Source organism: Gossypium hirsutum, chromosome A10 (assembly GCF_007990345.1).
Source record: "Gossypium hirsutum isolate 1008001.06 chromosome A10, Gossypium_hirsutum_v2.1, whole genome shotgun sequence".
NCBI classification, from domain to species: Eukaryota; Viridiplantae; Streptophyta; class Magnoliopsida; order Malvales; family Malvaceae; genus Gossypium; species Gossypium hirsutum.
In genome coordinates, this window is record NC_053433.1 from 89,744,967 (window position 1) to 89,758,432 (window position 13,466).

The 13,466-nt window shown below is 32.8% G+C and overlaps 2 protein-coding genes across 2 annotated transcripts; one reads left to right on the plus strand and one right to left on the minus strand.

Moving 5' to 3' along the window:
- The first annotated feature begins 2,162 nt into the window (after positions 1 to 2,162).
- Positions 2,163 to 8,381, plus strand: LOC107896861 (alcohol dehydrogenase 1B). Its single transcript, XM_016822158.2, has 8 exons — positions 2,163 to 2,625; positions 2,714 to 2,849; positions 3,025 to 3,094; positions 3,183 to 3,276; positions 3,500 to 3,713; positions 5,787 to 5,928; positions 6,217 to 6,387; positions 7,976 to 8,381. The coding sequence occupies exons 1-8, from the start codon at positions 2,340 to 2,342 to the stop codon at positions 8,165 to 8,167; spliced, it is 1,305 nt and encodes a 434-aa protein (XP_016677647.1). The 5' UTR covers positions 2,163 to 2,339; the 3' UTR covers positions 8,168 to 8,381.
- Positions 8,382 to 9,780: 1,399 nt separating this feature from the next.
- On the minus strand, positions 9,781 to 11,701 carry LOC107896862 (ammonium transporter 3 member 1). The gene is made up of 3 exons (XM_016822159.2): positions 10,870 to 11,701; positions 10,517 to 10,802; positions 9,781 to 10,450 (listed from the first exon to the last, which is right to left on the minus strand). The coding sequence occupies exons 1-3, from the start codon at positions 11,527 to 11,529 to the stop codon at positions 9,930 to 9,932; spliced, it is 1,467 nt and encodes a 488-aa protein (XP_016677648.2). The 5' UTR covers positions 11,530 to 11,701; the 3' UTR covers positions 9,781 to 9,929.
- Positions 11,702 to 13,466: the final 1,765 nt, after the last annotated feature.

A 13,466-nucleotide genomic window follows, 5' to 3' on the forward strand; every position in this document is an offset into this window, starting at 1 on the left:
ATTTTTTTCTCATTTTTTGATACTCAGTTTTATAATTTATATTTCATGTATATGAAGTAAAACTTGCACATGATAAACGTATAAAAAAGAGTTAATTAAAAAAAGTCAATTTTATCTATGGAATGCAGCTACAAAACCTTTTTCTTCTTTTAATGTAGGCCGCTAATCCAACTTATTTTTTTTATTATCCAACTTAAAATTTTGAATTTACTGTTCATTTTACTACGCTGGATCCTTTTAACCTATATCTATTTGGAAAAATTCCTTAAAAATACCTCTACAATTCCTTTCAATTTCATATTCAGCAAATTGATTTTTTTTTAAAATTTATACAATTTAATTCTTGCCAGTTTCAGAAGTGAAAATTAAACACATTGTTAATTTTTTCATCAATTATACAAATTTTGATTGGCATAATAACATATTTAGTTTGATGTTTGTATATTCTATGTAAATCTATTGAATCAAGACTAACTTGGCCTAATGCATAAATATGACAGGCTAAATTTGTTAAATCAAGACCAAATTGACAGAATTTGTAAACCTTGAGGGCTAAGTTTGTTATTATATCAATAAAAATATGTAGAATTTACAAAAACATTAATATTGCGATTAATTGTGCTTAGTTACTCACTTTTGAAATTAACATGGATTATATTGCTATGACTTTTTTGAAAGAGACAAATTTGCTCAATATCAAAATTGAAAAAGACCAAAGAAGTCTTTTTACCGAAAGTTATTGTAACCTTAACGCCAAGTCAAATAAGATTCATTATCGTTTGTAAGTTTTCATCCTATTTACTAGGTTAAAAACATGCTATTATTCTTGTATTTCTATAAAGTTTGAGATTTAGGGCTAGTTTGGCAATGCTTTTGAGAAGTGCTTTTAAGAAGTGCTTTTGAAAAGTTTAGTTTAAAATTTGAGTATTTAGCATTGCCGTAAAAAAGTACTTTTGAGAAATAAAATGTCCATTTTAGACATGTTATTATCAAGTAACAAATATGTATTTAAATAATATTTAAATTAGTTAATATTATTATATTTTATTAAGAATATAAAAAAATGATTATAACTTGTTGTTTATATTTTAATATATGAAATATAAATTTTAAATATTTTTAAGCAATTAATATTAATTATTTAGAAAATTTAATTAGAATATATAAACTATATTTTAAATATTTAAATATAACCATTAAATATTTATAATTAGTATTTTAAAAAAATATTTTTTTATTTTTAATTAATAATTTTAACACATTTGTAATTAACCACCAAGAAAAAAAAAGGGAAATACTATGTTATTAGAGGTGAAAAAGTAATTAAACACTAAAAGTGCTTTTGGGAGAGGAAAAGTTAAAAATTTTAGCTTCTCATTTTCAGAAGAAATAGCTTGTTTAGCACCGCTTTTCTTCTAAAAGTGCTTTTAAAGCCAGAAGTACATTTTTTAAGCACTGTAGAACAGGCCCTTACTCCTATATGTTATAAATTCAATTTCTATTTTTTTTCATTTTAAAAACCCTAATTCAATCATTATAATTGTTAGTAATTTCCATCAAATTTTGTCAATTTAATATATTTATTTCCTATTATTCATATACTACGTCATATGAATGCAGTTTAATTAACATATCAAGTTAAAAAATTTTACAGGAAAATACTAACAAGGATAATGATTGGATTGTGATATTCTATTCAATAAAATATATTTATCAAACCAATTAGTTGAATTAATACCAAGTCATTGGATAAGTTTGAAGGTCTTGTTCTAAGTTATAAAATTAGCTTTAATATCAAAATCGGAACATGATCCATTTAAAAAAAAACAATATAACAAATATTACATTTTTTTATATATTATATAAATTATACCATATGAAAATAAAATCTATTTTCTCAAAAAAAAACTATAATATTATATCAATTAAATAAAAATAGATAAAATTGTAAATCAAAAAATATATATTTATTTTAATTATACTTATTCTTTTTAACATAATAACTAAAAATATTCTTAATCTCTCTCCAATCCCTAAATAAAAAAATAATAAGTTTGAATACTATTGCATAATTAAAAAGATTTGAACAACTATAGTGGTAGGAATACTGGTATCTCCATTATTATAGTACCACTTTTTTGGGTAGGTTTTTCTTTCACGTAAAAAACACGTGATGACGAGGATAATTATCCCAAAAATGGTGACGTGGCGGATGAAACTCAGCTAAGACCTTAGGATGGTACTAAGTCAAAACTAAGAAGTCCCATCCACTGTCCCACTCCATTCCACTGCTCCGCTCGCCGATTGTCAACTTCCACCACTAGATCACAAGAATAATAATGGGTTTTCCATCAATTTTAAGTCGGATTGCCATCTCCAGGAACCTGCTTTCCTCTAAACCCACCAATCCTACCATCTTATTGTCCTCTCGTTGGTTTTCGAATCTCGTTGCTAACAACATCGACAAGGCGGAGAGGAGCCTACCATCATCTTCGGCTGCTTATCATGTCAGCTCTGGTGGATATATGCGAGGGACCGTCTTCTGGGAACCTGACACCCCCCTCACTATTGAAGAATTTCATATGCCTCGTCCAAAAGCTGGAGAAGTTCTTATTAAAACCAAGGGTATTTTTCTTTTTTTCTTTTCTTTTTCTTGTGAAAGGAAACACCAAGATTTGAAATGGGTCAACTCCATTGGGTTCTTTTGTTACAGCCTGTGGAGTATGCCACTCTGATCTTCATGTTATAAAAGGCGAAATACCATTTTCTAGTCCTTGTGTTATCGGGCACGAGGTAACGGGGGAAATCGTTGAACATGGGCCACTTACCGATCGCAAAATCATCGAAAGGTTTTAATTACATTCTTTACTTCTACTGTGTATAGAATGAGATCACTTCTTTTTCTTGCATTCATTCATGTTCTTTGCACATTCTCATTAAGTTATGCCTGTCACAATTGTTTTTGGTGGAGATAGAGATTGGCGGCCGCATGGACTTTATAATTTTCATTTTGGTTGTTCTCAGATTTCCAATTGGATCTCAAGTGGTGGGAGCGTTTATCATGCCTTGTGGTAACTGTTTCTTCTGTTCTAAGGTACCCTGCTTTGAGATGCTATGCTTGCATTTCAATTCAATTATCACGACAACTACAATCTTTTTATCATTTCGTTTTTGGGAGATAGGGCCATGATGATTTATGTGAAGACTTCTTTTCCTATAATCGAGCGAAGGGGACCCTTTATGATGGGGAAACACGGCTTTTCCTCCGCAACAGTGGTACTTTTATTATTAATTTTCCTATATTATGATGAACCTGCTACATTTTCTCTCAATGAAAGCATGGTTATCCGGAATTTTGTCTATGTGCTTCTTGATTCTTGAATGCCTTTTAACTGCAGCGTGTCAACCATCTTACGCATCAGTTTGCTCTTTTGCTGTAACTTTATCTGCATACTATTGACATCATTGTTGAATAACTGAAGTTATGCTATTTGTGTAGGAAAACCGGTATACATGTATAGCATGGGAGGCCTTGCTGAATACTGTGTCATTCCAGCACATGGTTTAGCTATTTTGCCAAAATCATTGCCATACACTGAGTCTGCAATTTTAGGATGTGCTGTATTTACTGCATATGGTGCCATGAGACATGCGGCTGAGGTCTGCCCTGGGGATTCCATTGCTGTGATTGGAGTCGGAGGTGTTGGTTCAAGGTACTTATATATTAAGCTGATTTTGAAACAAGATAATTGGTTTGACTAGTCATTTTGAAAAAGTCAGTGTGTTTGTCTTCAATATACAAGGTGTAAAAGGCACCTAGGAGTCCTAAGAAAGCATAAATGATAGCATAACTGTTAGAGGATAAAGATAGATGCACACCATGCATATGGATTTCAGGCTAACTTATATATTAAGTTGTACAGGAATAAAATGGTTGTTAAAGCTATTTCCAGTTCACAAGAAGCTTAGCACAAAACAACGAGAGATTTTTAATTATGTTAAAAATTCATGGATGAGAAACCGAACTTAATCCAATCTTTAAAGAAATTAGCTGAACACCTGAACTGGCATATCACCAGAAAACCTTAGAGTATTCTGTTGGCTTCTTCTATTGCCAACTTGGAAATAATATTATCGTATCTTGATTATTGGCAATTATATTTGTACTGTATGTCTTTTGAATCTATGTTGCAAGTGAAGTTTACCTAGTTAACTTGGAAGCCATTTCTCACTAAATGTGATTCTTTACTATTTGTATTTTGGACCTATCTCACAAATAAAGTGTTTTTGCACAAAAAGCAAATTAGGTACTCCTACCATCTATTTTCAGAAGTCCTTCACGGGGAAATAAAATGAGAAATTGGGTCAAATAATGGCTTTCTAATCTCGTGCAACAAGGGGATTTTGGACCAAAGGTTATTTACTCTAATAATTAATATTTGGTTAAGGTTTTTGGACAGTGCTTCTAATATGTTAGTTTTGCACATCGCTGAGGTAGGGTGTACTGTGTATGAACATCTCTTAACATGGAATGGACATCCGTTCTGCTCCAATTTATCTTTTCTGTCTCTTTTTCTTTCCTGGTTACGGTGGGCAGTGAACTGTTTAGCTGGGAGCAGCAAGGGAGGGAGAGGATGCAATAGCATAGAACTGCCAAGAAATTGTTAGTTCATTGGGAAAACTTGCCATTTCAAGTCTTAATTGCCGAAAATGTATTTTTAATCCGTATTAGTTGATATCAGAAAAAATTTATTATAGCTGGATTGACAACTAAGTCCCGGAATCGTTAAAGATTAAAGGTGACAACTAACAGCAGCCTCCAAATATTAAGATCTATGAATGATGTTATACTAATGTAGACGGCCAAAACAGAAAAGATTTTGTGCAAAAGCTAAATGGTTTTAAGGTTTTATGATGGGTAACAATTTAAGGCGTGAGAAACTTGAGCTGGGATTAGGATATTGTGATTCTGTTGCTGAAATTTGAAGAAAACAGGAAAAAGGCGGATTCGGAAAGTCATGATCAGTAGCATGAAATAGCTTTGAATATGACTCTAATCTAATTAGAGTTTCTAGTCTTGGAATCGCGAAGTATCCGTCATGTAAAATGTCTTACACCTAACAAAACCATTACTCAGTAAGAACCGTGTGCCATATAATTTTCAAAATTGATAAGGCCAAAATATTTTAGTTTTTCATATCTTCACCTTTGTGTTATATGCATTGTTTGTGCTGGGCTTTGAATTGGATTTAATTTATTTGTTTGTTTCAGGGATCGTTATTGATTTTTAGGGTTGTGCCAATGAATCTACCCTGTGAATTCTGCTGAAGTTTAACATCCCCTCTTGGTATGATGTTAGAATAACTAATGAGAACCACGAACCAGGCCTTTTCTCACCATGCTCAGTTCTCTATCATGTTGTGCCACTGTTTCCTGTTTATGACAATATCCTCAGTGAGCTCAGTGAAAACATGGTCTTTTCTTTTATCGTTTCCAGGAATGACTTCTGCTGTCTTCCTTTCTCATTAAATCTCATGTTCTCATGAAGACATTTCCAAATTTTGTAATTGCTTGTCTAAATGACCTTAAACGTGTTTCCTTGTTTGTCCTCAATTTCTGCAACCCCAAACAATTGTGGGTAAAGGTTATTGTCCAAAATCTGGACTCCTAACTCTGAATCTTAGTCATTTGTTTTTAATTCTATACTGGTAAATTTTTTATATCAAGGAATTGTATATTGGCCAAAAAGAAAAACTGACATAGTAATGACAAGATTTTTGCTTCAGTTGTTTGCAGATAGCAAAAGCATTTGGCGCCTCTCTAGTTATTGCTGTGGATATTCAGAATGATAAACTGCAGAAAGCTAAGACTTTGGGTGCCACTCATACAGTAAATGCAATAGAAGAAGATGCCATTGAACGGATTAAAGTATGTACACAGTCCCTGGTTCTTGATTTCTGTTGTTTAGAAAGTTCTGAATTCAGTTATACGGGCAATGGGGCACTCTAAATGCACATGAACAAAACTAAGATTTTTAGCTAAATTTCCACTTTAGGACTACTAACTTTACCTAAATGAAGTTTTCATGCTATGAAATTAATTCAGACTATTTTCTCAATGCATGTTTGAAATTAATTCGATCTGCTCTTTGTTATTGTTGTTATTTTATATTATAAATATTTTTACTTAAAGGCATTTATTACTTGTTTTGATAAGGAAATTACTGGAGGACCAGGTGTTGACATTGCTGTGGAAGCCTTGGGGAAACCTCAAACATTTTTGCAGTGTTTACAAAGTGTAAGGGATGGTGGAAAAGCAGTGATGATTGGACTTTCAAAAGCTGGGGCTATTGGTGAAGTGGACATCAATCGACTTGTTCGTAGAAAGGTAAAACATATTTTTCTTGTCAATATACAAGTAAATTTCATTTACAGCCCTCAAATCATCTCCCATTTCCCTAGATTACTACTTAATTATAGTTACGAGCTCCATATTCCAATACTTAGTTATTTCCATTGACTTGATATGGGCAATCTATATAATCTATAAAGCACATTGAAGGTGGATACAACCATCCTTCGAATCCAACGTGTTAGAATTACTCTCCAGAATCTTGGTAGATCTTCTACCTTATCTTCCTAAAATATTATCTATATACCAGAGCTATGGCCGAGGTTTAGGGAGAAAATAAAAGCAAATCAGTGGAATTGAAGGCTGGAAAACAAGTAAGATAGTAGTTGGAACTCCCGAAATGCAGGGTTATAAGAGCCTATAGTTTCTGCAGTATAGTAATTCAAAGAAAATAAGGTGGCTGTAAATCTATTTTACAACTTATTTATGCTAGTTTACGAATAAAGATTTAATCCAAGCCCTAGATTAAAACTCCAGAAATAACTTATAGTCCTAGCCATCAATTCCTTTGCCCAATAATCAATAAATAAAACTGAAATAATAAAATAATATAAATAATTAATAGCTTTTTCTTCAGCTATGAGCTGATCTCAAATATTCCTCAGAACCGTAATCTAACATAATCATCTGATGCCTGATACTTTGCATGGCTCTTCTGGTGCCATAAACTGATGGGTAAAACCATACCATTCTTAGTTCTGTGATCCTGACTTTGGAGCCGAAAATTCTTTTGAACTGCAACTACCAACCACTCTTCAAACACTTATAAGTCATCATACTTGAGTTGATCTAAGACCATATCCTTAAAGTTGCATACCCTGATCAAAAGATCACAAATCCCCAATAAGAAGACGAAGCATAGCTAAGGGACTGCTTAAAAGTACTAATCAAAGGCCGATTTCACAGCTAAATCAACACGCATTACTAGAACTAGAAGACCAAAAGGATAACTAGAAGTGGTAATATCTAATTGAACTGGAAGCCTGCTCAAACTTTCCTAACCTTGTCTAGTGTTCGGTATGATGGAAAGTGATCACGTTCTAGAGAATTTAGTCAAAAGGAATGTGATTCAAGTTTTGGTATGTTAATTTTTATTTTATTTCTTTGGAATATAACTTTTGGTATGTTGAGAGTTGGATTATTGAAATTTTAGCAAATTATGATGGATATTGTTAAATTATTATTTGAGTCTATTTGCTTTTCTATCACATATTAACATTTTGCTAGATGGAGAGAAACTAAGATGATAGAGGACAAGTAGCATTTGTTTGAACAGTTCAATGTTGTAAAACTGGGTTAGAGTCAGAGAGAATAGGGCACTTGTTCACTGTAACTTTTTCCCCTTTATGTTGTTAAGTTGTTAACTAATGATGACTTTGTAGAGCACTATGTAAATCTTATATTTTCACACAGAATTGAAAAATCTAATCATTAACATTGCATTTGATTTAGTAAAGGGTTGTCCAAGTTTGAACCTGGACTTGAGTCCAATAAGAACGCAAGTTATTTAGGTTAACAAACCCTTTTCGACTTAACCGTGATGTTTGGTAATGGGATGGCGCAGATAAGAGTGATAGGTTCGTACGGAGCGAGGGCAAGGCAGGATCTACCAAAGTTGGTAAAACTAGCAGAAACAGGAATCTTCAATCTAAACAATGCTGTTTCTCGAAAATACAAGTTTGAAGAGGGAAATAAAGCATTTCAGGATCTTAACCAGGGAAGAATTGTCAGCCGAGGTGTCATTGAGATAATGTAAGTTGCTTCTCCTTTTTCTCAATAATAATACAACTTTGACACATGCAATTCAGCAAAATCAAAGTAATATTGGGATATTATGGAGTTGTGGTTGTCACATTTCCCATTATGTTTGTTGTAATGTTTTCCTCTGTAATTGTCTGGTAGTATGTATTTTACTGTCACCATGATTCGAGGAATGTTCAATCAAGTAGTAGAACTGGGGTTAAATGTCAGTATTCTTTCTTCCTTTTTTAAAACGTTATGGGTCTTATGTTTGAGGTTAATTCTGGATTAATCTTCAAAGCATGCCAATTTGATCCTTAATTACAAGTATCACACGCATTTTCTTTTTCCCTTTGTCATTATCTTTTCTTCTCTTTAGAAAAAAAATAAACTATATTATAATAAAATTAATTTTTTAGATTTAAAATTAATAAAATAAACATATTTGTATTAATTTTATAGAAATGTTTTTTATTTTCACCTTTCTTCTTTGTTTTCATTTTTCATTTTTTAATTACGCGTAGCTTAATATCTTATCTGTATATCAATTAAATATGTATTATTTTTTAAAAAAAATATCATTTAAACTTAAAATGATAATTAATAAAATTATTGTCTTTAAAGTTTTGTTTTTGTTTAATTAATAAATAAACACAACCATATGAAAAGTAATTAAAATGCAATATAAAAATAAAAAGAAGTAACACATGAATACATGAACATATATAAATATCAGCAAAAGGAATAATCAATAAATATATTATATATAATACTGTAAATGTAAAAAAAAAAAAGTTTTAACACAAAATTTTTTCTTTCTTTCATCACCTCTACTGCCTTTCCCTTCCATTCTCCACCGAGACAATTACAAATAAATAATTGTCATTTCTGGAGGCTACCACATTTACGTGGTTGCTATATATGCATAATCTTATTATATATATTAATTAATTTTAAAACTAGAATACTCATTTATCGTTGAAGCATGAATTAATTTTTACACAACTTTAAAATTCAGATTAAATTTTAAAAAATTAAAAATTCATCCATTATTGCATGTAAATTGATATGAATGTTTAATAAAAAAATTATATAATTGATTGAGTCTTGACAACAATTAAGAGAATGTGAATCTGAACATATTTTTTCAATTTAAAGATTGTTGAAAATTATTAATAAAAATATCAAAAATAAAATAAAAATATCACATATATTTTTAATATTTAAAATATGCATGAATAAATTATTTAATGCAATTTTATTTATAACCACAACTTTGCATAATTTACTCCATAAAAATGTAGCAATCCTCCCAAAAGATGTAACAAGGGCTTTATTCCACAAGATTTTGAATGAGTTTATCCATCAATATATTTTAGGGGTATTATATTTATATTATAACACTAAGCCATATTTTGATCTTTATATTTTAGGTATCTATATCTTAGAGTTTTTGTAACAATTGTAAATATATATATTTAATTAAATAATGTAACATTAGTTTAAAAAACGATATGACTGGTATATTCAAATCATCCATGAATGGAGTATAAAATTGAGGGGTTAAATATAATAATAGGAATTAAGCAATAAGTGAAGTAAAGATAATATGTTGTTAAAAGTATGAAGTTATTTTAAATTAATATCACTTCACTTTATTAAATTCAATTTTCATTTTATTTGTTGTGAGATAAAAAGAAGAGAATTCAAGCGTTATAATTCATAAGCATGTACAAGAAGTATACCTCCTGGTTATATTTGATGCTATAAAGTTTCAATTAAACCACTTGAGTAGCCCCTATTGAAGCCTTATTGTGAGAGGTATCATCAGAGTATTGCCCATGCCTAGTAGAATCGTACTTCTCCCCGTCACCCCATAGAGCGTACGCTTCTTCCCCGTGCACCGCGTCGTCTCCGATTATTAACTGTTCCTCCGTCATACGCAACGGGACGATCAAGTTTATAGCTACACAAATGATTGATGTGACGACCAAGTTCCATCCGATTATGAAAGCTCCGCCTGCTAATTGTTTCAGGATTTGGATCCCACCAGAACCGCCGTAGACGCCTCCCTTTGAGTTTACCACAGGTAAGAACATCGCACAGAGTTGAGGTTCTGCGAAGAGACCGGTCAGAACACCGCCAAGAAGCCCGGCTATGGCATGGGTATGAAACACTCCTAGTGTGTCATCAATATGTTGGAGCAATGACCATCTCTTGTGTACGATCATCATGGTGAACCATGGAACGCTACCTGACAGAATTCCAAAGACTATGGCAGCCCACCCTTGCACCAGACCTACATAATCATGGAATTAGTCAATATCTGTCCGACGCGGCATGCAAGTTGAAGGGTGGTTAATACCTGCACCAGGAGTGATGCTAACAAGACCTGTAATCATTCCTTGGACGGCACCAATGACTGAGGGTTTCTTGAAGAAAATAACATCAAGCCAAGTCCAAACAAGTAGACTAGTGGCTCCACAAATGTTTGTATTTAGAACTGCCATAGATGAGTCAACATTGGCTGAATATGGATCTCCACCATTGAAACCTGCCCACCCCATCCACAACAATCCTGCCCCTGCCAACATCAGTAGAACATTGTTGGGAGGAAACCTCTCTCTGTCCTTCTTTGATCTTGGCCCCACCTGCATTGAATTAATTAATAGATGAGAAAGGCACACATCATGCATGAAATTAAGATTAGGAGCTAACCCAATAGGCGGCAGTGAAACCAGCGATCCCTGAAGAAAGGTGAATAACATAACCACCAGAATAGTCCATGACTCCCCAGTGAAACAAGAAACCTCCGCCCCACAAGCTGAATGCACCCACTGTGTAACAAAACGTGAGCCAAAGCGGTACAAAAGCCATCCAGGCTTTAAAACTCATCCTTCCCAGCACTGATCCAGCGAGTATAACTAGTGTGATCCCCGCAAACACGCACTGAAACCAAACCATAGATGCCATAGGATAAAATGGAGTCACCATAGCTGTCTCCACCCGTCCGTCATCGTAGAACTGGGTCGTCGCGGGAAGAAGTGCTTGGTTTACAAGATACTTTTGGCCCAAGGCAGGCCCTGCTTTGCCCCAAAATGGCAAAAGCTTATGCCCAAAGGACATCTTGTACCCCCAAATCACCCAGCATAGAACTACGGCAGCAAAAGCATAGAGGGCCATGAAAGCTGAATTCACTGCCCATTTTTTCTTGACAATGCTACCATAGAGGATGACCAAGCCTGGCACACTTTGGAGGCCGACTAGCGTGGCGGATATCATCTGCCATGCATTATCTCCTTTGTTTAGCCAAACTGGGACTGCTGGTGTGCCTCCTTGGTAGGCCACTGGCACTGGGTTGGGAGGAAGAGCGGCCATGCTTGTTAGCCAAAAAAAAAAAAAGTGCAGGCTAGTTCAACGTTCCAAGTTCCATCAATAGCTTGGATTGTAGTATATAATAAGCTGTTCGAAGGAAAAGGATGTTATCATTATTATAATATATTATGAAGTATTAAGAAAGGCCTTTTTTGTATTAAATACAGTGTCATTATAGGAAGGCATGAGCAGGTTGCGTATGGTGATTTTTGAAGATTAATCTAAGAGAACGGCAGTTTTGTCTTATTACATCCACCAATCTCTTTCATCTTTTACGGTAAAATTTTTATTTTCAAAAATAACTTGGTTTTTTTTTTTTGTCATGAAATTGGAAACAGACTTGAAAAAAGAGGGAAAATGGAAGACAATTGGAAGCCATTGAATTCAGAAGAATTTAGGGATTTGGTGGAAATGAAGAAAGCGGGCTTTGAGTCAACACATGAAAAGTAAGGCCAATAAATTGGTTTCTATAAAAACCTAGATAATAAAATCATTTTTTTTCTTTTTACCGAAAATAAACTAAAATTAATTCTAAAAATTAATAGGATAAAATGATGTTTATGATAGAAGTCCAAGTATTTCCCATAAAAATTGGTTCGATCCTCTTATTTTGATTTCTCGAAATTCATGAATCAGGATCCTAATGCATATAGATACAAAATGGTCCAATGGGAGCAAGAATTTTCAGGAATCATTTTCAAGTAATGTTCGATCAATTACGTATTAATCAATATTCGATTGATTGGTTTGAGGTTATCGACAAAAAAGATTTGTCTAAGTCATTTCATTTCTTTTTGTCCAAGTTGCTTCTCTTTTTGTCTAACTCATTTCTTTTCTTCTTTGTAAGTTTCAGGAATATCCCCATTCATAGGTCTGAGATCCACATCTATGAACTGAAATGTCTGAATGATCAGCTTTGCAATTAGTTGTTAGAACCAATAGGTCTTCAAAATGTTCAGTTGAAAAAATTGAAACATTTCTTATTGGATGATCATAATGCTTCTCAAAAACTAAAATTCTTAATCAATGGAGAAATAATATCACCATTTTTGGTCAATAAGATACCAAAATGAATGATTGACTCATTCCATACTAGAAATAATCGCAGGAAATCTTTTGATAACATGGATTCCTATTTCTCAATGATATCCCACGATCAAGACAATTGGCTGAATCCCGTGAAACCATTTCATAGAAGTTCATTGATATCTTCTTTTTATAAAGCAAATCTATTTTGATTCTTGAATAATCCACATCACTTCTGCTTTTATTGTAACAAAAGATTCCCTTTGTATGTGGAAAAGGCTTGTATCAATAATTATAATTTTACTTATGGACAATTCCTCAATATCTTGTTCATTTGCAACAAAATATTGTATTTGTGCAGTGGTAAAAAAAACTATTTTTTTGAGGAGAGATACTATTTCACCTTCACCAATCGAGTCGCATGTATCTAACATATTCATATCTAATGATTTTCTACAAAGTAGTAACGAAATGTATAACTTGTACAAATCTTTCCAGTTTACAATTCGATCTGATCCATTAGTTCTTAGAGCTATTTACTTGATTGCAAACATTTCTAGAACACCTCTAATAGTGGGACAAATAGTCAATTTTGAAAGAACTTATTGTCAACGTCTTTCAAATATGAATCCATCTGATTCAAAAGAGGAGAACTTGGATCGGTATCTCAATTTCAATTCAAACATGGGTTTGGTTCACACTCCATGTTCTGAGAAATATTTACCATCCGAAAAGCTAAAAAAATAGAGTTTTTGTCTAAAGAAATGCGTTGAGAAAGGGTGGATGTATAGAACCTTTCAATGAGATAAAGCTTTTTCAACTCTCTCAAAAGAGAATCTATTCCAAACATATATGCCATAGTTCCTTACTTCGACAGGGTAGAAATATCTAAATTTGATATTTTTAGATACTTT

Coding starts and splice junctions, on each gene's coding strand:
- LOC107896862 (XM_016822159.2), bottom strand. CDS start 11,529: ATGGCCGCTCTTCCTCCCAACCCAGTGCCAGTGGCCTACCAAGGAGGC. Junction 10,803..10,869: donor GTTTCACTGCCGCCTATTGG/GTTAGCTCCTAA, acceptor AATTCAATGCAG/GTGGGGCCAAGATCAAAGAA. Junction 10,451..10,516: donor TAGCATCACTCCTGGTGCAG/GTATTAACCACC, acceptor ATGATTATGTAG/GTCTGGTGCAAGGGTGGGCT.
- LOC107896861 (XM_016822158.2), top strand. CDS start 2,340: ATGGGTTTTCCATCAATTTTAAGTCGGATTGCCATCTCCAGGAACCTG. Junction 3,277..3,499: donor GCTTTTCCTCCGCAACAGTG/GTACTTTTATTA, acceptor CTATTTGTGTAG/GAAAACCGGTATACATGTAT. Junction 6,388..7,975: donor ATCGACTTGTTCGTAGAAAG/GTAAAACATATT, acceptor GGGATGGCGCAG/ATAAGAGTGATAGGTTCGTA.